The following is a 24,911-nucleotide window of genomic DNA, read 5'->3' on the forward strand; positions in this document are numbered from 1 at the left end:
ATACTCATTTTATACAACAGGTATTACATATTAATAAAATAAAAGTGTCAGTTTATTTCATTGTTTGATTTGCGTATCGATCCATGTATACACAGAATTAAATACTAAATATATGGGTAAAAAAAATAACGATTACAAAACGAATGCAGGTTATTCCCAAAAACAAATAACTTTAAATGGGTATATTGAAAATTTGCACTAGTGATGAATAACAATCATGAGTAAGAAAACTACTATTAAGTGTAAACTACTACAAAAACGATGTTCTTACGACGATACGTGATTCGTTGATGTTCCAACTAAAGCTTTTATTGTGAAATTAAAATAAAAAAAACACGAAATCTGGCAGGTTCCGTTCTTGCAGGTTGAATCTGGTTCTAGTAAAACAAAAAAAAAAAAAAAAACTCACTTGATAAAACCAAACTAAAGCATCCACCCTTATTTATTCTAGACTATTATTCTGTAACAAATTAGCCACACCTCGAACGACAACACTTGAAACACGTATTGTACAAACAAACCATTGGATAAGTGCAAACAAAAACAAAACACTTTAATTGTAGTGATTAAATAAAGGTAGGTTTGAAATAATATAAAAAACTAAAAGTCGGGGCGTGTCGACGAGTGGTTCACGTCAATGTTATGAATGCCTCACATTGATGCCATGAATAAACACAATATATATCCGAGTATAAAAACACATTCGTGATCAAGTTTTAAAAACAGAACCACGTATTTAATAGTGTTTTTTTTCCTGTGTAGAGATTTTGTTTTCCTCCTTGTGTGAGTCAGTTAATCCCGCAGACACCTGTTGTCACATTTCTTTATGCATTCGCTGCAGGGATAAAAAAAAACCCCACTAATGTCCGTAAAAGTGTGTTTCACTCGACAGTCCGCTTGTAAAAGGAAGTTTTTAAAGGCGTGTTTGTCAAGTTTACCTGGTGATATGAAGAACCTTCTCGGCGCGGTGTCCAGACGCTCCAGATTACACGCGATCAGTCCGGCGCAAGATGGCGCTCATCCCGCCACAAGATGGCGCTCATCCCGCCACAAGATGGCGCTCATCCCGCCAGAGAGGCGAGACGCACTGGCGGAGATACGGAAACCAGGGACTCATCAGGGGGGCGCTACAAAGGGGGCCAGGATGGTAGTGGAAATGGAAAAAACCTCCTCCTAGTACTACTTTAAAGAATATAGAATCTAAATATAAATCAAACCCAGACTCCTACTTCCGGTTATTAATATACATTTTGTTCAGCCCACGACTGATGAAACATTCTGTAAAGTTTGTTTAGTTTTGTCAGTTTTTACACCAAAGGAATTTCAAACAATACCATCTTTGAACTCATTATGATTTTTAATAGTAATTATCTGGTTATTATTGGTGAGGAACAAACAGTGGAAATTAGTGTGGCAGTGACGTCACGGCAGGTACCTTTTAATTCAAGTGTTCAAGTATTTTGAAGGAGGATGTTTCTGTCATGTGCTGGGGGGCGGGGCCAGGAGAGGAGCTGGACCAATCACAGGGCAGGATTAAAAATAGAGCCGGTATATAGTCGGAGTTGAAGACATTAGTCACCGGAGTATAAGAACACTCTCATGTGTTTCACTTCATTCATCACCAGATAAAGGTAAAACATTTAGTACACAATAAGTAACAATGTGTTAGTCACAAGGGGAGCGTTCACACTAGTTTGTGTCACAAGTGGCTACTTTTGACTTTCACGATAAAGTCCAGGAAAAAAAAAGAATCTTGTGAATATAATAACTGAAGAATCAGAATATACACCTACACTCAAATTAATCATATCCACAAACATTTCTAAGCAAACAAAACAACTACTTAAATAATATAACAAACTTATTCATGGATGAATATACATTTAAACACAAATAAATATGTATATTATTGTAAAAAAAAAGAAGAGGTATATATATATATGTTAATACTATATATATATATATATATTTCTTTCTTTTTTAAATGTGTAAAGAAAAAAAAAAGTTAAATGTCAAGCACAAATTTCACACTAAAAACCATGGTGACAGTTGCACAGAGGAGATCACTCGACAAACTACTGTCCATCATTGATGATGGAAAAGATGAAATTCCATCTTGTTCATCCTTTTTCTTTGTTATTTTTCTTTGATCTATGTTCTTTATCTTTAGATTTGCACTTTGTTTTATTGCTGTGTGCTGGAAAAACAATTTCCTGAAGGAGATCTCCAGAGGGATCCATAAAATGTATCCATCTAGATATACATTTATTAGCTAAAAGCTGACAGTTTAGTTCCAAAGATCCACCTTTAAAGAACAATTATTCTAAAGATATTATTCTTAAATCAACACAAACACACGAGTGAACTGTCGAACTTACTTTCACACAAACAATAGAACAAATGCACACAATTGAGAAGAAGAAATACCAACACTGTGCGACATTGACACTAACTTATCACTCACACAAGTCAACACTCATAAAAACACTTCAGTGACCTCGCGTTGTAAATTCAAAGTTAAGTTAAAATGGATCTCAAAAGATGAGGCAAACACGTCGATTTTTCAAGTTTATTCAACGTTGAAGAACAAGGGAAAAAACACATATAGAAAAAATCATCTGATTCAAGTTTTATTAAAAATGACGTGGGTCTAGTCACACTGGTCTCCGCCGGTCGATCGCGAGACTCTTTTGGGCAACTTCATAAATGATCGCTGCAACGAGAAAGGAAAATATCAACCAGCTGTCGTGTTTGTAACCGCCACAAGGGGGCGCCAGAGGAGTAACTGTTGACCCCATACAAAGATGCTTTTTTTTTTTTTTTTTTAGAGCGACAGTTATTAAATAAGAACTTTGTTTCCTCACATGTATGCAAGTAAGAAATGAATCACTCTGTAATGTAAATAAAGAACCGATAAACATCTCTTACTGTCCATCACTTGTCTCACTGCCTCCCTCTGCTGCAGCCTCTTCATCGTCTCCGACATCAGACATGGCATGAAGTTGGTCTGGATCTCTGGAAAAAAAAGCAAACACAATATGTGAAATAAAGCTGGAACTTAATTAAAAAAAAAAAAAACTCATCACAATCTCTAACCTCGCTTCAGCGGGTCAAAGAAGCAGCCCTGCTTCCTCAGTGAGCCGAGGACCGAGGGTTCCACTCCTTCCAGGTACCGGCGGGCAAAAGCCTGGGCGGCAATCTTCTTCGCCAACTCCTTCTCCTTCTCCAGCACCTCCTTCTGCTCCATCACTCTGCGCTCCTGTGATGGACAGATGAAGCGCGGTCGACAAATGTAATATCCAGGAAGAGCGATATTAAATGTCAGGCAGTGTCACAGTCTGATAATAATAAACGAGGTTTAAGGCTTACAAACGTGTCAGGATTCAAAGCTGAACTGAAAGAGCCTCGAGGCAGAAATATAAGAATATTTTCTCGTAAGAGATCTGCTGTAAATGTTAATGTGATTGATGTTTAAAAACATTATTTATCAAATATCTGCAGCAAATTACAGCATTGTTTACCTTATGGTGCCGAATAACTTTTGGTGTAATACGAACAAAGCAACTTCAAACTTTTCTGTCACTATGGACTGGTTTAATGTCGGCATTATATTCATGTACCAACCTCCAGAGAAAAACAGTACAAAAAATCATAAATAGTTTGTGTTTTAACTAGTTTTCACTAGTTTACAGGTTTATTTTTGGAGTAAACTTGACTAAAACTAGCTTATTGAGTTACATGTTGTTGCTTCACAGAAAATACCATTTTTTTTGTTTAAACAGAACAGATTTTCCGAGAGTTATAGTATTTTGATTTTATTTTTCTATCTGTGGCAAAAGCCCATGTACCAGTATCGGACCCTGGAGCGATACTGTTTTAAATGACGTACCACCAGACCAGAGTTGGATGTATTCGGTAAGAGTTGTTATTATTGTAAACTTATTATTAAAGTCTACAGTCTGCACTGGAAGCGATATTTACCCGGAGTACTTCCTGTCTGTGTAGCATGTTAGCCTTGTTAGCTTCTGCTACAAAAAGTTAAAAATAAAGACTTTTTTTTCTGGAACAATTTCTCATGTCAAGGCTTCAATCCAAGATGGACGTGACAGACGAGCAGTTTGAAGGTATTTGGATGTTTTTAAGTGTCTTTTTAGATGAAGGTAAAGAAAACGAAGAATCAGTTGCTACATTAAAATGAACAAACATTTTTGTCTATAACTCTAAAAAGAAAAATTACTCTAAATAATCCCAACCCCTAGTTGACATGAGGGTGAGCAGAAAATGAGTGAAATTCAGGGTGAAGTTAACTTGAAGTCTTACTTTCTCTGCGATGCGTCGCATCTCCTGCTCGCGGAGTCGCTGCACCTCCACCAGCTCGGCGAGCCTCAGCTCCTCGTAGTACTTCTGCTGGGCCTTCAGCGACGCCAGCTCCTGCTCCTCCATCAGCTCCTGCAGGGCCTGCTCCAGCGTCTTCCCCACCAGAACCTCCAGCAGCTGCTGCACCTCCAGGTCAAAGTCGAACAACTGCGAAGAAGGAGAGAAAATAAATCCATCACGACGCCGTAAAAAAAAAGAAAAAAGAAGTTTCAATTCATCGCGAAGACAATACTTCTCCATCTTCTATCTGCGTCGCCACATCCTTCCCCGTCTTGGCCGGGATGAAGAGTGGAGTCGCCGGACGTTCCAGGAAACTGTCCGTCTGGCAACAAGTGTCTGCAGTCTCGATGATGTCGCTCAGTTCTTCCAAGTAGAGCTCTGGAGGGTTTCAGTGTCAAGATCATTTCAGCAGAATCACCAGATGAAGACGTTTTTTATATTATGTTGGACACATATTACAAATGATAGGTTCTTTATGTAATTTCACTATAACATGATTTATACTTTTAAAAGTAGAGAGTGATAGAAAGAGTTACATGGGGGTTAATGTGATCTTAGGATGCAGCTAGTTGTCCTGTTGTTCAGCTGGTCGGTGAATTATCCAGCGGAAAATAACGTTTTTTTAGATTAAAATGAAAATAAACATCTTTTTTTAGATAGTTTTAATAAGGTTTAGCTTAAAATGAACTTATCAAACTACCAAAAAGGGCAAATAAATATTTTTAACTCAATTGTCAACTTGCCCGCATGATGCCATTTGTATAGCATCTAAAAGAAACCATGTCTTTGAAATAGCCAGAACATGTACCCATTTCCTGGTAAGCATGTTAAGCTGTGGTTTGAAATTATTAGGGGTGTGAGAAAATATCAATACTTTATAATAATCTTCAAATTCTTTAATGGTTTACAGTTCAATCAAGTGTGTTTAAAACAAAGTCATTTGTTTTGTTTTATGTTTACAATTGACATGCAAATATTCACACCTTTTTTCATTTTTGTGTAGCAATTAAACGTCTGTGCAACCAGATGGCAGAATTCATCAGCATGGCTGAGGACGAGAGGATACAGTCGGCTCCAGCAGCTTTTAAAGCTGATGTTCGGGCATATTTTGATTTCAAAACAAATCCCGCAACACCAGAGTCAAGTACTCAACAATACTACAAATAAATCCTTGTTCCTAGACTATCGCGATATATCGTATTATTGTCCGTGGATCGTGATGCGAATGGCCAGATTCTCGCTAATACACACCACTTTTATATTGTCCTATGTGGAATTCTGTGTAGGGTTACTCATAAACTCATTTTTCTCACAGTCCAAAATAAATAGATCCCAATGAAAGAATAAACCGTAGAAAATGAATGCAATTGGGTATTTTACATATATTTAAATAATCAAATGAGTGGTAATTTGGAAAACACATGTTTGAGGTTAATTCATTAATTCAATTGAAGTTAATCATTTAGGTACAACTGTAATTATATGAGTGGCTTTTCCTAGCTATCTTGGTCTTGTTATTGGTAGAAATGAATAAGGTAAGGTAAGGTAAAACTTTATTGATTGTTGAAAAAATTGTTTTTTCCAATAGCCACAGAAAATACAGCAATTTTTCATAAAAAATAAATACAAATAATATAAGAACAAAAACAAAGAGAAATAGAGAGAAAGAACAAGATTATACAATCTAAGTCTAAAGATAAAGAACATAGATCAAAGAAAAATAACATAGAATAGTGTTTAAAGTGAATTGTATTGATCTTTTTTACTTTTCGGCAAATTGGACATTTTCAAGAGATCATTATTTCAGTTTTCGTACGGAAGATCTCACCTGTTTGAACGTCCATGTTCTTCCTGCCCCGCACAGGCTCAGGAGATCTGGACCTCAACTGCTCTCTGTCATATATGCTGGTGGCTGCAATCCTCCTGCTCTCCATCAGGCTTTGTATTTCTGCCAGCTGTTTTTTATTGCCATAGTAAAATCCTTAAGCATCTTATATAATATTGCCTAGTAATGACCAGGAAGAACTTGAAGAAGAGGAAATCAGACTCACGGTCGATGCGTGTCGGTCGAACACGCTCCCTCTGGCAGAGCGACGATCATTGGTGACCTTTCCATATTTGTTGTGTGATCTGAGGTGCAAAGAGAAAAATGTGATCTGCACATCAGTATTCAGCCCTGATGCTCCACTACTACAGTGTGATGTGTGATGTGCATGTGTGAACTCTCATGACAATATTCATGTTGCAAATGGTGTCGCCAGGGACTAGAAAAACCTGCTGACAACCCCCATGTTCTGGACGTAAAAATAATTGGAATAATATAAAATATATCATTGACTAGTAACTTAAAATATGTTAAATCAACACACATATCAGGTAGATAGACAAAAAAATTAATAGTCAATCGTTTTTTTCTTAACATTAACATATTTGAAACATGTGTTTTTTAAACTATTATTATTTTAGTTACATTTTTTAATTATCTACCCTAAAGCACTGAAGATTATCCCTAAAATATGTTTAATTAGTTTATCAGAAATATAGAGGAAATAAAAATAATATAAACATAACTTTATACTAATGACATAAAATTCAGAAGAATGACTTTAATCGCTTGACCTACGGAAACACGTAAAGGACCTATAGCTATTATTTTTCTCTTCGCCTTCTTTAAGTTTTCATAGTCTTGTTAAAACGATTGAAACCGAACTTATATACATAAAAAATAGTTTAAAAATACGTCACATCCGTGTCGATGGTTTTGACACAAAGATAATAAACTCACGACGTCGGCGGGTCCTTTCGATATTTGGGCCTTTTCTCCGCGGGTCTGGGATGACTGGTGAAATAATACAGTCCGTCTGGACGTGTCTGGTTGTATATTTCAAACGACATTTTTACACAAATGATGGAAAAGTATGTGTGTCGTCTTCTGCTGCCTGTTGAGCAGTTCACGAGAGGAGCTGTGGTAGCAACAGTATCCAGGAAGTGGAGTGCGGCGTCACTTCCGGGAGGACGGGGGTCGTCGATTATTTATGCTTTTGATTCAATTTACTTATTTCAAAAACACTTAGAAGCACCTTTGCACTATACTTCTTAGTATGTTATTGTTTACTTATTCACTATTTCCTAACCTATTTATTTTTTATGATTTTAGTATTTGACTACATTGTTTACTTTAATAAAATAATAAATAAAAAGCATGATTCAGGAGTATTACGCTCTTAATTACCTATTTTCTTTGTGTAAAAGTGTTGGGGAACCTAATGTAAGTTTATCTTTGTTACTCACTGCTAAAAAGTCTTCTATCTATCTATCTATCTATCTATCTATCTATCTATCTATCTATCTATCTATCTATCTATCTATCTATCTATCTATCTATCTATCTATCTATCTATCTATCTATCTATCTATCTATCTATCTATCTGTCTGTCTGTCTGTCTGTCTGTCTGTCTGTCTGTCTCTGTCTGTCTCTCTCTCTCCTTCCCTCCATCCATCCATCTATCTATCTATCTATCTATCTATCTATCTATCTATCTATCTATCTATCTATCTATCTATCTATCTATCTATCTATCTATCTATCTATCTATCTATCTATCTATCTATCTATCTATCTATCTATCTATCTATCTATCTATCTATCTATCTATCTATCTATCTATCTATCTATCTATCTATCCATCTATCTATCTATCTATCTATCTATCTATCTATCTATCTATCTATCTATCTATCTATCTATCTATCTATCTATCTCTCGCTCTCTCTCTCTCTCTCCCTCCCTCCCTCCCTCCCTCCCTCCCTCCCTCCCTCCATCCATCCATCTATCCATCCATCCATCTATCTATCTATCTATCTATCTATCTATCTATCTATCTATCTATCTATCTATCTATCTATCTATCTATCTATCTATCTATCTATCTATCTATCTATCTTCTGAAGTTTCTTATTTGCACGACTCACCTGCAGATTTTTCAACAAATCTTTTATTCTTCAATATCCATTTTAAAGTATTATATTTTCCCCTTTTTCTCCAAAAATTCTCTGTGAAAATGTTGGACAGTTGCTTGTTGTCGTCGCCCCTCCCGAGGCCTCATGGTTTCTCTATCCATTGTCGCCCCTTTTGAGTTGCATCACAGATTCAAATGTCCTCATTTAAACCGTCGTGACTCATTTCACGACCTCAAACGGGACCGCTCCTTGTTAGCGTCCATTCTCAGTGTTGCGCAACACCACAGCACGGGGTGTCCCCTCAGAATACATTGACTCAAGGGCCCGAGCGAGAGGGTTAAGAAGTGTCACCTTACAGCTATTATATAACTGAAAGTCTTTCGCTTAACATAATCGTTATTGCTTTCTAGCACTTCTTCAAAAGTGTCACCTCACACCTCTAGGCTCAGGAAGGCGATAAGATTTCAAGAAGATCATGCGACGTCAAACGTTTCTTTGGAGAATTCTAAGAATCTGCGGATGCTAACTTAGGTGCTGCAAGCTTCCCGCTTCAACTTGCAAATCACCGGCAGCATCGCTGGGTTGGGAAGTGTTATGAACCTGCTGCTACTGATGTGATGTAAAAAAAAGGGGAAAAAATAATGTGGCATCAGGCGGCAGAAATTCAGAGAAGAGAAAAAAAAACAAATCATGTGATCAAGTCTGGTTTCCTCTTTCTTTCAACGAACTCGCTGAACATTTTGTTCTGTTGGTAAGGCTCGTTGAAGGTTACGCAACACTCCAAAGTGATATCCAACGAGCTGCACTCTAATGAAACTATTTTACATTTGAGTGACAGTGAACATGTCAAAGGTTCTAAGCACAAAGCAAAATCAATCAGATGTTATTGTATAGCACAGGTGTCAAACCGGTCCAGTAAAGGGCCAGGGTGGTGTAGGTTTTTGTTCCAACCAGTCAAGCACATATAGTTGAACCAATCAGGCGCCTGAAGACAGTAATCAATTAATTGTCAGTCAGGTGTTGCTTGTTTAAGCCAACACCTGATTGGTTAACTCATGTGTGTAGTATTATTTCACGTTCATATACTAATGACCACTTATCTCAGTAACCATAGCGATAAAAATGCCACAAAGCTTTCAATGCTATGACTTTATTACTCAATAAAGATGCTCATAGTACAAATAAAAACTGAGAAAGTGCTTTAGTGATTTGCCAGAGATTTGTTTTGTCAACATTCAGAGATATTTCTATAGCTTAACTTTTGATAGACTAAATATCCATCGGACAACATTTACAATGTGTACTCTAAATAGTACTACTTTCAAAGTGTTGCTGAGGAATCAACATCAAGAAGAAAAAAAAAAGAACAGGACTGTGAAAATAAAGGTTAAAAGTCTACCGGAGCGAACCAGAAGTTTCCAGCAGTTTTCCTAATCTTGATAAGACACAAATACTATCAATTCTTATTATTATTTGTTATCGTAGGAGAACTGACTGGTTTCTGCCTCTCAAAAAGTACTTGTCCAGTCAGACGTAAGACTCCTTGGCGTAAGAAAACTCCTCAAAGACCGGCTGACTGCATCTCCGGGTCACAGTCTCGTGGTGGTTTGCAGAGACGGACTCGGACATGGCTCTCTGGCGGAAAGCTTGTCCCCCAACGACCACTTGTGGGTCACACGGGGTCACGCAGGTGGAGGGGAAGTTCAAAGAGGATGGGCGAGACCTTCTCTCCAGCTTGATGGCCTCGTGAACTGTCATGGATCCATACTGCGGCGGGACGTTATGGACCGCTTGTTGATATGAGGGGGGGCTGCAGGCCAGTTGGCTGTCCACCTGTCGGAACACCGTGATGGCGGAGAGTGGGCGGAGTCTTTGCTCGACTGCGGGTTCCACCTCACACTGGGAGTCCTCCTGCAGGGTTTCACAAGGGAAGGAGTTCTGTGGTTCTTTCCTCAGGCTGTTTCTGCTGAAGCGACCCAGACTTCTGGTTCTCATCAGCACCTTGGTCACGGTGCTCACGGACTGTGAGCTTATCTTGGCGTCTTGGTTGATTTTGGGAAAGTGTTCTGACAAAGTCTTCCTCTTGGTGCAGGTGGGAGAACCCGCCGGCGAGCTGGTGAAGACGGACTCCTCCGACTGGTTGGACACGGCGCTCTCGAGAGAGGAGCAGGAACAGTCTCTAATCTCAGCACTGACCAGGCGGCCGGAGGTCGTGAAAGGAAGCGCTTGATCCGACCGACGCGTGACCAGAAGTGAGTCGTCAGAAACGGGTTTGGTCAGCGGTTTCTCGTGTTGTCTTTCCACCGAGAAGTCGTCGTGACTCCTGCTCAGGCTCTCGCCGAAGGCCAGATGAGCGATGATGGGCTCCGAGCACCGACGGGCGAAAATGGGCTTCGGGTCGAAGACGGTGTCCGAGGGCCAGGAGTCGCGCGTGCTGGGGTCAGGCCTGAACGACGGCGACGAGCTGCTGCCGTCGTGCGACGAACTCTCACCCGCCTCCCCGTCTGGGTCGGTGCTGTCGTACGCAGAGTCGGGATGCTGGGAGCACAGCGAGTCTGTCGTGAAAATGACCAAATATTACTAATGTGCAAGCAGGTAGAGCGGAGGAGTCAAACTCAATCACACACAGAGACAAAATTGTTTAGCCGTCGGAGGATTGACGTACCTTCATCTGTGTCCAGAAGATTCAGAATATTCTCACCGAGCATCTCAACGTGTTCGATCAGGAACTGAGTCAGTTCTGTGACCTGGAATTATAGTAATTACAGTCCATCAGAATCTTAACTCAACAACCAATGTAAGTAAGTAAGTAAGTAAGTAAGTAATTTTTATTTGTATAGCGCTTTTCCAGACCAGGGTCACAACGCGCTTAAACAATCAAAAGAATATTCAATAAAGTATATACTTTAAAGGTCAAGATAAAAATGATAACACAACGGGTGTTCCAGAAAATCAAGGAAAAGCCTGAACAAATAAAAACGTCTTAAGATGTTTCTTAAAGGAGTCAGTAGATCCATCAAGCGCAAAGAGAGAGGAAGATCGTTCCAAAGCTTAGGAGCAACATCCTGGAAGGATTTCTCTCCTCTGGTCCTGAACCGTGTGTGAGGAACCATCAGTAGATTCTGATCCACAGACCTCAGAACCCGAGCTGGGGTCTAAGGCTGGATAGGATCACTGATGTAAGGAGGAGCCTGACCATGAATAGATCTAAAAGTAAGAACCAGAATTTTAAAGTTGATCCTGAAAGAAACTGGAAGCCAGTGAAGAGTTTTAAGGATCGGAGAAATGTGAGTTCTTCTACTAGAGCGGGTAAGGAAGAACAAAGTTGTTGTATGTGACGCCTTCAGGTGAAATAAATAAAAGGTCCGACCAAAACCATGTGTGGTGGACAGTTGCATCTCCAAGGGAGACTAAACGTGAATGGCAACGTCAATGATTTGTTTTTTATTATTCTACTTCATCCCGACAAATGTATTTTATTCCATCCATCCATCTAAAAAGTCAGAGAAAGCGTGATCGACTGTGCACCTTTCCCATCTTTTCCTTCTGCTCCTCCAGCGGCGTGTCGTTGAGTTGCAACAGCGTGGGTCCGATGCAGATCGCCAGGTTGACGGCATCCATCTTGTTGAGGTCCGCGTTCTCCAGGATGTGGTGGAGGAGGCAGAGCAGGTGCTGCAGCAGGACTTTGTTGCACGACGGAAGCCGCTCCACCAGCCTGCAGGGTACAAAGAAGGATCAGACTCCCCGCCTTTCTTAAGAGTAGTATATATTTTCCTAATGTGATATTTTAATCTTCCTAGCAAATCAATTTCATTAATATTCATGTAAAGATTGTGACATGAAAGATGATTTAAGATGAGATCAGATTTTTAAACTGCTGAATTAATGGTGCCATAACTCACAGTTTCAAGGCCACAGCCTTCTGCTGAATGTCTTCAATGTCCAGAGTAATAATCCACTCATTATAGAGCTCAGAAACCAACAGGCTACCAGGAAGTTCCTTCAGAAAACTCTGCAATTACAAGAGCCACAATGAGATGGATTCAAAGAAAGTGGCTTTCATTAAGTTCTCTAGCGTATAACAAGAAGATATAAAGATATAAAGAGTTTTATTGGCTAATATAACAAAATAGATCAAATGAAGGATATACAAGGACAGTTAAAAAAGGCAAATATAATTCATTAAAACAAACTAAACAGCTAAATATTAAAAATGTTCTAAAACATTATTTCTTGTTTTAGGGATCAAAACTATTAAATATTAAAAAATAAAGAATACAAATGTATGTTTTGACAACCAAAATCTCATCAGAAACGTAATAATAACAAATATTCTTGAATTTTAAAGCGTTTTTCTTCTATGTCCACTAGATGAAAACAGGAAGTGAGTTACATAAGTGCAGGACTCAGATATCATCTAGTTCTGTGTTTCAGAGGTCATTTGGTTTCAGGTCAGCTGAGTTCGCTTGATTATGATTCATTATTAACAGTGAATCGTTGACTTACTTTGAGCAGGCCGACCAGCAGGACCACAGGCTGAGCCTCCAGGTCCACCTCCTGGCCACTGTTCAGTTTCTCTCTGATGTCTCGCATGTTCTTGCTGTTGCAAGGCTTTCTGAAGACCCCTTCGGTCGCTGGACCCCTTTTCCTCAGCAGCAACAGCATCTCCTGAGAAAGAGTTGTCACATTAACAACACAGCAAGTATGATATTTTGAGGTGTCACTCATGTTTTTATTTGTTTAAAAGGAAGCAGAAAAAAGGTTGATAACAACAAAAGTGTCAATAAGTTTCTCGCTAGACAGAAAAACAGTTTTAGCCCCTGAAGATATAAAGATAGATGTTATAAAAATGTTTTAATTTTCCTTTTTTTTCCCCCTTTAAAATGGAGTCCAGGCCTCTCTCCTAGCTACTTTGAGGTGTGCGACAACATGGGTAGTTATCCATCACAAAACATGTATAAACAGACAGCCACTCACACACACGCATAAACGGAATCATTTACAAACTCACGGTCACTGGTTTGGGGGGGGAGCAGTCGCCGGGACAGATCTTGTGAAGGGGAAGACCGAACAGGTGCGTCTTGCGGTCGGTCGACCCTGCTCTGCTAGCGAAACTGGCCCCTTTCCTCAGCCTCCGTACCAGGTTCCACTTGTTTTCTGTTGGAAACCAAAAAAGTTGGTCCATTTTTCCAACACCACAACATCAACAACTGTTGTCCGCCCGCGATCAAACCTTTTCTATATTTGCTGCTATCAGATTTCCTTTTTTCTCACTCTGCGGTTGATCTTTTCCTTACACAAGCTCCGCCCCTTTATCTCAGCAAAAACGATTCAAAACTCACCAATCATTTGAGCCGGTTTGTCTTCTTGGTTGTGCTTTGACAGTGGCGGCATCTTTGCATCGCACTGGAAACAAAAAAACAGAAACAGATGCAGTGTTGGCCCGATAAGAGGAAGCAGAGTGTTCCAGAGGAAGTTAGGAAGAAACAAACGATACATAATGAGGGCCACATGAAGTAGGAAATAATGGTCAGAAATTCAGAAGTGGTTTCATTCATGTTTAACTGCTGTTACATGTTGCACATTTACATTAATTATAAAACTTTCTTCAGAAAAAAAACATGAAAAAACATTTTTAACATATACATAATTGACCTATTTATAATACTTAACTAAGAAATAGAGAAAAAAGATGGATAAATATAATCAATACAAAGACCAAAATAGAAAAATGCAGAAATATAATCACATGACTACAATTTTCAAGTGTTAAATGAAAATAAATGTTCTTTATTATTATCATACTAAGCACTGAACACCAAAAATAAACAGTAAAATTAGTAATATCAGATTTAAATGTTAAAAAATAACACTATTTAAATCATAATAAAGTAATTTGAACTTATATATTATATCACAAATGTATTGATAATTGAAAATATAACTTTGGATAAAGGGAAAAAAAGAGAATTAACAAAAGCTACTTAAATCAACCTCAGTAATAGTAATACAAATTAGGTAAACAATAAGAAAAACGAAATATTTTAGAGTGAACACGAATAAATGCTAATGTTTCCTAAGAAGGTCAAATCAAATCAAGAAACCTGTGAAAATGTCAAGTTAACTTGATCCACCATTTTCACTTCAGCAAAAGAATATTGAAAGAACCCTCACTTCAATTGCAGATTGGATGAATTGTTCCATTCCTCCTCCTGACTCCTCTTTATTCTGAAACAGCGAAAATAACAGATTTAAATTCTGTGAACTTTCTCTCACCAAAAATGATGTCTGACTCACTATTAAGCTGCTGCTCAACACCTTCATGAGGACAGCTGGTGGTATCGAACTACCCACACGTGTCTTGGCAAGATTAATTTTGCTTTAAGATGAACAAAAAGAATGAAGATGAATAATGTACTTTATATTATAATCTGGATAAATAAAAATGATGGATAAAGCAGAGTTGTGGAAAATCATTTAAATGAAATATTATTTCTTACCTGCTGAGAGTTTCAAACCAGCGTTCTTTCACCTCAGGTGAGCTGCGGGTGAAACATCCACCTGGTAAGTTACTACTACAATAGTCAAACAAATGAAATCACTTTCGCTCTAAACACATGAGTTGGAAAGTCTGGTGCAGTCATGGGGACAGGAAGAGGCGTCACGGCCTCCCCCAACCAGACACCTTCCACTTCCCCTTCGACGACGCTGCGCTGAGGTCGGGTACATCATCAGTGGAAATGCAAACAAAAACTTTTGCTTACGTTTACACCTTCAGAGATTGAACCTCTCAAGTTTATTTCCAAAAAGGTCATTTCACAGACTTTTGTAGGCCAATCACATTTTTGATTTTATGTATGACAGCAGAGAAAGGAAACACAAAAGAGTGTTTGGATTCACATTGAGATAGAAAATAGCTAATTCCCACAACAACAACAAAAAATGTCCAGAACTGCCCTTACAGCACTTGAAAGGTATTCCAAACATTTTAAACATGGGAATAAACCATGTATTACTAATGCAATGCATTCATTTTCCTTCCTCATGCACAGTCAATAAAAGGCTTTCGCAAAGAACCATTAGCATCTGGTATTTTTTGCTGTAAAGGTCAGTGGTTTTCAGAACAAGTTGTTGATAAATCCCTACACAACTCAACACTTCCTTTATTGTCTTGTGACTTTAGGGGGAATTCACTTTTCTTCTTATACTTCCTTTTATAGAGATGATCAAATGTCACATGGTTTCTCGACCTAGAATCTTTTAGGAGTATTGGACGCCGGCTGAATCCATTCGATTATTTTGTGAATTGTGCACTATTTTTAACTTACTCTTCTGTGTTTTTTAACGGTTGCCAAGCAACAACATTTCATTGCCAGTTTCACTTCTGTTTTTTCTGTGCAATGACAATAAAAGAAAGTCTAAATTCCCATTGAATTATTTTCCTTATTTTTAATGTTTTTTTAAGTATCTTTAAAAAAAAATGACATCCATAATCTGATAATCACCATATGGGTACGATGAATACTGTTTTGCTCTTCAAATGGACCGTTGACTGTTAGGGCTCTAGTAATACATTGATCTGACGATACTACTCCGATGTGATATATTTCGATACACTTGCATTATTTTCAGGGGGGATTTTATTGCAATATTGTTATTTTTCCTCTCTCTTCAAACAATTTCCAGAAGGAGACCTCGAGAGGGATCAATAAAGTTTATCTATCTAACTATCTTTTGGTTTAATTAATAGAACTGACAGCCAGAATATGTCCAAACATCAGCTTTTAACGCTGCTGGAGTCGACTGTATCCTCTTGTCCTCAGTCATCGCTCAGATCTCTGTTGCCATAGCTGCAGAGGAAGTAATGACTGTGGCCATCTAGTGGCCGGAAGTTAAATAGCAACACCAAAATTAACAAATATCTTCTTGTTAGTTGTCAATAAATCATTATTGTTTTTGTACACACTTTACCGAAATATAAACCATTAAAGAACTATGATTAAAACTTTTTTGATGAATAATCGATACACCCTTATTGACGGTGAATCAACATTATGACGTTTTACACAAACATTACAATTTACAACTACATTTTAAATTAAAACGATAAATCAACTTACCTAAAACACACCAAACAAAAGGTGAAAGGCCAGGCCATGATGAGGGTGACCTGGGTGTCAACGTCACCCCACGGTAGCTCCTCATCATCGAAATCCTCCTCTAAGCCCTGAAGATACATGTCGCTCAGATCCACTCTGTGCTTCAGACGGTAGCTGTAAGGTGACCTGCCCAGAGACCCAAGCGGGTTAGATCCATACTATGTGAAGCGTTTTCTAAAGCTATTGTGACCTTATTATTCAGGTCAGTGGTTCGTGCTTGTTATTTGTTGAAATACTCTTACGCAACACACTCTCAGCAACATGTAAAAGATTTTCAAGGAGCAAGAGACTTTAGAACTCAAGTGCAAAGATTGTCCCTTAAGATTCCCACGAGGTAAAACAGCAGCACGTTTGAGTGACCAAAAAATCAATTTCACTCAGGCACTGAGTTAAATCCAGAACAATAGTGATTTTAGAAAAGCTAATAAGGCGATGTTTATTGGGACATAATCCCTTTTCTACAGTTAGAATGGCATCAAAATAAAGCTCGCTAAACTAGCTGTTCTCTACTGGCCCCCATTAGTAAGTAATAGAAAGATGGCTGATTGACGACTCTGCAAAAAAACACTCACTAATGACAAATTAAATGGTTTGAAAAACTGTGGTAATTTTTTGGAAAACGGTGATCAAATGGGCAGATATCCCGGATTTTTGGAAACACTCCTGTACATTTTCGTAATCTTAGAAGCCTGGGCAAGTTTACAATGTTTTGAGCTTGGCTCATTGTTTAGCGACCCTCTAAAGAAGCTGATCGTTACAGAAACTATAGAATTCTAGAAGGTATCAGTACGCTGTTTTTTTCTGTCAAAAAAGTCAACTGCTATGTGATGCGAATAATGATTTTTTTTGGAAAGGTATGTCAAGACTGAATCTGACAGTAATGTGACGATTCTCGGTCCAATTCTCCGTAGCGAAATCCTTCCCGTCCACAGAGCTGCTGCCACACTCTGATGATAGTCCGGGAAGATGGAAACAGTATTTCCTCGATAGTTGAGAGGATCGAATTCCCTCGCACGCGAAAGATGTCAACACAATCTTGATAATAGTGCACTTTGGCCACGATGACACCGGGCTTCAAGTTCGCCCTCGGTTTCGTTCCTCTGTGTGATCTGTCCACCAGAAACTCGTTATATGTGTTGAAAACTTCTTTCAGACGTTATATTACGGCTACGGGTGAGCTAGATCCGGGGGACTCCTGAAATGTTTACAATATGGATGCTGCAGTGACTCATTAGTCTTTCCATTTTTTGGTTAAAAATCTGATCTCCTTCTCCACTCCTCCAAGTTGGGAGACAATGCTCCATTTCTGATATTATATATATTCTGAGGGCGAGGACTTACGAGGAGTGTGGCGGTTCCTCCGGGGAATCTGCATCTTTTCAAATAGTTCACCATCGTGAAGAATAATATAGCGATATGACCAGAACTGGATCAATGACGAACTTATATTTGCGTTTCACAGCTCCTTTGTCGATGTCAGATGACAAAAAAACATACCTTCAAATAATAGTCGGTGGTAGCTCAAATATACCCACCTTACGCCATTGCGTGCTCACTAGCGCCCCCCCCCCCCCCCCTCGGTCCAATTCTAATGGCAGAAATATCACAGATTCCCAGCTCTTGCATCACAAAGCTATCGACTGCTGTAAGGCCTTCATACCGTAAGAATTTTTGCATTCATGTGAAATCACACGTTCCATAGTGATTTTACAAGACTGTTTCTGTTCCTGTTATGATGGGATTTCCCGTCAACACCAGAGAGACAATTACTAATCATAGTTCCTCGTTCTTTCATTGTATCCCGAGCAGGGTGTGATGTTCAGAATATTACCTGAGTTTTGCAAAGATGACGACATCACAAAAGAGGAACAGATGTCTCTCCCGGGTCTTTATTCCCTCAGTCACCTGGACGCATTCATCCAGCAGCAGCGGTCCATTCTCACTGGTGAGGCCGTGAACAAACGGGCTCTGTTCCGCTGACACCCGGCAGGGAGTCTCCTCACTACAGAAGTGAAACACAGTCAGGACTTGATGGCTTTGTGATTTAAGTGCTACATTGCTCTTTTGATTTGATTTTTTTTTTCTTCAAAAGAACTGAGCTCACTTGAGCCAGTAGGAATAATGTTGTGACAGTAATACTAGAAAAGCACTCACATACCAACATCAAGGAGATAATTTCACAGGACTTTTACAAAAACACAGCATACACATTGACACACACAATTCGATAATTGTTTATCCGTACAGCAAAAATCCCAGACTGGCAATAGATGGTGTAAGTGCCAAGTTATGAATCATTGAGACTCCAATGAAATTTAATAAAAACCGGAGGTTCTCCGGATAAATATAACATTAATAGCTTCCACTGTAGACAGTAGACTGTTGGCTTTTAAAATGTGTTTCCGGAACAATTCTTCTGCCGTGGCTTCAACACAAGATGGACGTTACAGACGAGCAGTATGGAGGCATAAGGATGTTTTTAAGCATCTTTTTGTAGGAAGTTTGTCCACTGAGCTCCAGTCTCTTATTAAAAAGGATGTATATTTTTGACCATAACTCTGAAAAAGGAACAAATTAATCTGAAAATAATCCCAACCCTTAGTCGACATGAGGGTGAGTAGGAAATGAGTTTGAACTTTGGGTGAACCTTTGTCAAATGAAATAAACATTTGGTTGATGGAATTCATCTTTATGTATTCAGGTAGTTACGCACTAATAATAGCCAAGTACGTAAACAGGTTGTCCCAAAAACATATTCCGACTTTTAAAATTATAAATTAGCTGTGTATTAAAACTAATTTAGTGTAAACTATTTAATAGAATTCACAAACATTATTGTATTAATTTGTCTCTTTTTACACTGACTGCATTACACACATCACTAAACAATTCTCTTGGTATTCACATGCATTCAGATTCAATTTCTGATCCCATTTAAGGGACTATAGCAGGTCCCATGGTGTATACTTTGTGTTTCATGTATTCTCATGAATAAAGTATATGGGTGTAAGGTAAAATGCTCCTTCCCAAATGCAAAACTAATAGATTCAAGGACTCATTCATTCCTCAGTCTATTAGATTGTACAATTCTGAGTTCGGGGGCAGAAGTGGAGCGAAGGTATCATGATGTTCTATTCTATTATAGTCTTTGTATCCTTTGTCTTTGTTATTTTTCTTTGATCTATGTTCTTTATCATTAAAATGAGATTGTATCATCTTGTTCTTTCTCTTTGTTCTTGTTCTTATTTTTATTTTCATTTTTATGAATAATTGCTGTATTGCTGTGTCTAATTGAAAAAAAAACAATTTCCCAAAGGAGACCTCCTGAGGGATCAATAAAGTTCTACCTGACCTAACCTAAAGTGTTTATACACTGTATATAAAGTCACCCTGTATGTACAGTCCATAATAGATATATAAGTAAAGGACGACTGCAGACTGTTTGGAAATATCTTGTTATTCATTGACGTAGCTTTGACTCTGGACGCATACACAGAATCCAAATGCGTCTATTATCTCAGGACAAATTAGGTCAATTACACAATTATAGGTCGACAGTATTCAGCCTGATAATAACACATTAAAGCCAAGTGGCAGATTCCATCCACAGCAGCAGTACTTTAGTCACTAATAGGAAATGTAGTATTCCAACTCTTCAGACACTAATCAACACAGACTCTCACTGGTAGAACAAATATTACAGAAAAAAGCCCAGTTTTGGTGGGAGTTAAATCTCAAATCATCACAAATTGATAATTTCACATTCAAAAAGCAGTCTTCCTTTCTTCTGTCAGGTGTTTTTCTTTGTGGTGGATAATGACTAGCACTTGGTCATGAAATAACCCATTACGTATCGCAAATGTTTTTTTCACTTTCAGCCATTTTATGAACCTTGGTTCAGACTAGGATTGCTTTTATTTACAAGCTCTCAATGGAGCATTTATATTACTTATGCTGAATAGTTGTCTTTATTCATAAGAATAACAATGACATTTGTTTGTTTAAATGCACATTTTTTGGTTGAAAAGCCACAAAGTTAATTCTAGAAACCAGTTATAGAAAAGTATTCTTATGTTGTCTGCTTTTATAGAATAATTCACCTTTTAGTTACTTTAGCTGAAGATGATCTAGAAAGAGTTTATGTCTCGATCACATCGCCCACAATAGTGAAAGTAGTGGTCTATGACCCACTCAAGGAAACTCATTAAATGTGTTGTGTGAGCGTATGAAAGCAAGAGAATACGTTTGACATATACTGCAACTATGACGTTCTTGCCCACTTTGGAAAGAGCCAAAAGGTCAAACGTGTGATGTAGGGCAGAAGAAACAAACCAAAATTAGGTATAAACATCTGCAACTTCAGTGACTGATGTTAAACACAACCACCTGGAAGTATTCAATCTTTTTTTTTTAATTCCATATTAAACAGCAGAAGGATAATAATGTGTTGCTCTTTCTATGATGTGAATCTTAATCAAGAGCAACAGTATATTCAATATGTTTCACCGTTCACGTGAAGCCTTTTTTTTAGAATAACACAACAACAGGTGACGTGGTTTTGTGTACAGCTGTTGACATCTGCGGCTGACTTGCCCTGAACATTCACTACGGAGGGGGAAGTCATCAGCAGTAACTGATTAAATAATGAAAAAAATATATGTTAAACGTCAACATCTAAATAATTTGTATAACATTTATGCTGAGTAAAACTTTACAATATTGTGTATTTACTTTTGCAAAATAAATTCTGCTTAATTAAAGATAGTGTTATCCATTATTTGAACACATTTTGGGGAATTGTGTAAGAACAAAATGTCTAGTTTATTGCTGGTTTGGCTACATGATGACATTACATCCTGAAGTCATAAAATACCATATTTTTGTCTGACTACAAACCACACTTAAAATCCTTTAATATTCTTAGAGATCAACAGTGAGCCTTACAATACAATGCATTATTGATTTATTGAGGTTTACAGCACACGAAAAACCTGTCAACATTTTTTTGTTTCGACTTTGCTAAGTTAAGGATTTCAAAACACAAAGCCCAGTCACTCAATAACAACATGCGCCTCATAATCCAGTGCAGCTTTGGCATAGAAATAGATTGTTGTTTTTTATGAAGCTATTGATAACAGGACTGAACAAGTAAATGTCACCTTAAACCCTTATATTACAATTTTATTTTCTCATTAAAACCTTGCTTAAAAATCAGATCAAAACTGCCGGGTGTGACGTCAACACCAGTTTGCTAGTCTTAAATTCTCAAGTAGAACCTCTGACCCTATTGATTAGGAAAAGATCATCCGGTCAGTCTTTGAATTGCTTGACCCACCTGATAGGGGACCACGGGAGAGATTTTCCGAAGACAAGAGACGGAGCGGATCTTCGTCTTTGAGCCAGAATTTTGAAGTGCTGCAGGGACACAGAGATTCAGATGTTGAAAAGTCTTTTCAGTTTCTTTGTGTCAAATGTCATCAGAGGTATCAATGTGAAGTAATTTTTTTTTTTTTTAAACCTTGTTTATGTGTTTTTTGTTTTGTTATTTTGTTAGAAGCGTGGGAACATGTTTCAAATGATGAAGATGCAGTTAGTCCCTCATCATGAGCATGTTTTGAACTTATGACTTTATAAAGTTCTCCCTCGTCTGAAATCTCGGCGAAAAAAAGGTTATGAGAGTGGAGTCCATTAGGTTAGGTTAGGTTAGGTAGAACTTTATTGATCCCTCAGGAGGTCTCCTTCTGGAAATTGTTTTTTCCAATTATCCACAGCAAATATAGCAATTTTTCACAAAAAAATAATCAAAATAAAATAAAAACAAGAACAAAGAGAAATAAAGAGAAAGAACAAGATGATACAATCTAAGTCTAAAGATAAAGATAAATAACAATCTGTCAGTATTTTATTTTATATCATCACTTTCTTCATAGTTGGCAGAATGTATTGCATATCAAGATGTGGTCTTAATTGTTTCAGCACCTCTAAGAAACCAGGCTTTGTCGAACCAACAAACAACATTAACAAATGCCGAGGTCCTGGATTGGCTCTGAGTAAACAAGCTCACAGACACGTGACGGACACAACACAAAGGACCTGGTCACATAAAGAACCTCTCTCTATTGTCAATGGCCTCTTCTGTTTGTTCATAAAGGGACTATAGTTTAATCAATACCTCAGTCTTGCACGGATGACCTCTTCCCAGATAAACAACAACAATAATATGCACCTATATAATGCACATATTTAAGTGTTAACCAATATAGTTGGGAAGTTATTACATATTTTTGTTGTTAAAAAATTACATTTCAAAGTGACATTATTTTAATGCAAAATGTCTTTCTTCATTGCAGTTGTATGTAAAGTAAATTGACATAAATCTTCATATTATTTGATTTCTCGTATTTCATAAAGTAACCCTTTTTCCTGTCTGTGACTTTTTTGTTTTTGTTTTTTAGCCTTTTAACAATATATTCAATTTTCATTATTACTCCCATTTGTCATCTCCTTAGAAGTGGGAAAAAAAACAGAAAAAGAAATGGACTAAATTATTTGAACTTCATACAATCAAGGAGCAATTAATTCAAATTAGAATTATGTTTATGATAAAATTAATATATATTACATTTGGAAAATATATGATATGTTGGATTGGAATTGTGTCACAAATTCGTAAAAGAAGAATGAAAACCCAAAATAATTGAACATAAATCTATATAATATTGTATTATCTATTGTGTGATTTTAAATCACATTTCAGATTATTAACACACATTACTCAACAATAATATAATTCACTTAGTATATTGTTAATATATTACACTGTTGTAAATTACTGACATAAATACATTTCATTAACATATTATAGATTTTTTTTTTTATCAGAAGTATTTACATCGTGAAAAACTAATCGCTTTTAAATTTAAATCAATGTTCAAATAGTAAGAATCAACAACGTCATTGCTAGCATTGCAAGCTAGGTAGTTAGCCTAGCTGCTAGCATAGCTTAGGCTGATTCCTGAGCTAAAACGTTAGCTTCGGAGCTAACTTATAGATATGTCACAAGAGTGAACAAACACAGACATAGACTACATTTGACTTATTGTTAAGCATTTCCATACACTTACCTGTGGTCTACATCTTCTTCTTACTTGTTATCTCCGAAGCATTTCAAAGAAAGACTAGATTAGTGTGTTGAGAACCTGCAGTGCATGCATTACCCATAATGCAAGAGTTTATTAAAACCAATACAAACCTATATTATGGGATCAGACAGTTGGTCTTTATAACCACGTCTAATACTAAATATCTATTTTTCGTGCCTTCTTTCTTACAAATCTCACTAATCTGTTTCCACAGCACATAATAATAATAACTTTATTCAAATATCCCCTTTCAGATGTATCAAACTCAAGGCCCACCAAGTCCATTTATTTATTTGGTTCAAGTAAAACTAATGGAAAGGAATTTGATTTAGATCATTAAAGAGCATCCAAGTAAGAATGACTATGGATTTTGTTCCAAAATAACTGTTTAAATAACGGAAACGCTGCTTTTATTTATTACTGGTTTATTGAAGTGATTCGAATTTTAATATTTAACAGTAAAATTATTCTGTTTAATTGTGTGTATTGTGTTTTTTTCTTTTCAATATGAGGTTGATACATTGTTATATTGGAATTACACCCCTAGGTGCTGTAAATTATCTTTGTACTGAACTAGACAATAAATAAAAAAATAGATTTCTGGTTGAAAAAGTAATAGAGGTTTATTTGTTTATTATCATGCCTTTATGTATTTGTTTTATTGGTGTGTTGATTGCGTAACAGGTTGTGTTGTATATTATGCAATGACCTGCTGCAGGTTTTTATCAAAAGATATTCCAGGATGTTCTCTGATTCATTATTTATGAGTTCTTATTATAGTACAAGAGTAACACGACAGCAATTATTTTTGAATGCAATTCAGTCCTCACAGGTGCGATTGGTACTCACAGGGCGCACGGATGTCGCACTGGCATCATAACTTCCTCTCCTCCGTGCAGAGATCCTGGAATCCTGAGAGTCCATGCTGGAACCTCCACCTGACAACCAGTCGTTTGTCTTCTTCAAAATGTTTTGTTGGCTTCCCAGTCGCCCTCAGGGGAACATGCTGTTCTCACTGCTGCTAATGTGGATCAGAACAATAACTACCCTCGAATGAAAATACGACTGTCCACCCACTTCCCCTTCATCCCTACCATCCTCCCTCCCCGGACTGTCCCGTTCTGCTCCAATGAGGCGCCCCCAAACCACCAGGCTGGGGCCCAGTGCCCGTCAGTAAGACGTGTGCTCCCGGGCGGAACAGATAGAAAACTTTTTAAAAAAATAACATTTCTGTTGTATCTAATATTTCTTTCTGAAAGGGTTTTTTATTTG

General features: G+C 37.6%; 2 protein-coding genes across 4 annotated transcripts; both read right to left on the reverse strand.

The window, feature by feature from the left end:
• Window positions 1–2,555: 2,555 nt before the first annotated feature.
• On the reverse strand, window positions 2,556–7,364 carry rsph3 (radial spoke head 3). Its single transcript, XM_087805025.1, has 8 exons — window positions 7,163–7,364; window positions 6,429–6,507; window positions 6,206–6,332; window positions 4,610–4,755; window positions 4,321–4,524; window positions 3,097–3,259; window positions 2,929–3,015; window positions 2,556–2,713 (listed from the first exon to the last, which is right to left on the reverse strand). The coding sequence occupies exons 1-8, from the start codon at window positions 7,270–7,272 to the stop codon at window positions 2,655–2,657; spliced, it is 975 nt and encodes a 324-aa protein (XP_087661151.1). The 5' UTR covers window positions 7,273–7,364; the 3' UTR covers window positions 2,556–2,654.
• Window positions 7,365–9,478: 2,114 nt separating this feature from the next.
• tagapb (T cell activation RhoGTPase activating protein b) lies at window positions 9,479–24,616 on the reverse strand. 3 transcript variants are annotated; one of them, XM_087806104.1, is made up of 14 exons: window positions 24,489–24,616; window positions 21,833–21,912; window positions 18,329–18,499; window positions 16,459–16,623; window positions 14,839–14,880; window positions 14,636–14,717; window positions 14,513–14,566; window positions 13,681–13,744; window positions 13,350–13,495; window positions 12,845–13,006; window positions 12,241–12,350; window positions 11,867–12,053; window positions 11,004–11,085; window positions 9,479–10,893 (listed from the first exon to the last, which is right to left on the reverse strand). In XM_087806104.1, exons 1-14 carry the CDS (start codon window positions 24,561–24,563, stop codon window positions 9,866–9,868), a joined length of 2,448 nt encoding a protein of 815 aa, XP_087662230.1. In that variant the 5' UTR covers window positions 24,564–24,616; the 3' UTR covers window positions 9,479–9,865. The 3 variants fall into 3 exon arrangements, with proteins under 3 accessions (XP_087662230.1, XP_087662232.1, XP_087662233.1); XM_087806106.1 differs by lacking the exons at window positions 21,833–21,912; window positions 24,489–24,616 and adding an exon at window positions 19,403–19,446; XM_087806107.1 differs by lacking the exons at window positions 21,833–21,912; window positions 24,489–24,616 and having other exon boundaries at window positions 16,470–16,623; window positions 18,329–18,400.
• Window positions 24,617–24,911: the final 295 nt, after the last annotated feature.

This window comes from Callionymus lyra, chromosome 13 (genome assembly GCF_982586985.1).
Source record: "Callionymus lyra chromosome 13, fCalLyr1.hap1.1, whole genome shotgun sequence".
Lineage (NCBI taxonomy): Eukaryota > Metazoa > Chordata > Actinopteri > Syngnathiformes > Callionymidae > Callionymus > Callionymus lyra.

Excerpts from the sequence above, each read along its gene's own strand:
- rsph3 (XM_087805025.1), bottom strand. The coding sequence starts at position 7,272 with ATGTCGTTTGAAATATACAACCAGACACGTCCAGACGGACTGTATTAT. Across the intron at positions 6,508-7,162 it reads CGAAAGGACCCGCCGACGTC|ATCACACAACAAATATGGAA; the intron begins GTGAGTTTATTA and ends TTTGCACCTCAG. Across the intron at positions 4,525-4,609 it reads CGCAGATAGAAGATGGAGAA|TTGTTCGACTTTGACCTGGA; the intron begins GTATTGTCTTCG and ends CCTTCTTCGCAG.
- tagapb (XM_087806104.1), bottom strand. The coding sequence starts at position 24,563 with ATGGACTCTCAGGATTCCAGGATCTCTGCACGGAGGAGAGGAAGTTAT. Across the intron at positions 13,007-13,349 it reads CCCCCCCCAAACCAGTGACC|GAGATGCTGTTGCTGCTGAG; the intron begins GTGAGTTTGTAA and ends ACTCTTTCTCAG. Across the intron at positions 12,351-12,844 it reads TGCTGGTCGGCCTGCTCAAA|AGTTTTCTGAAGGAACTTCC; the intron begins GTAAGTCAACGA and ends TTGTAATTGCAG.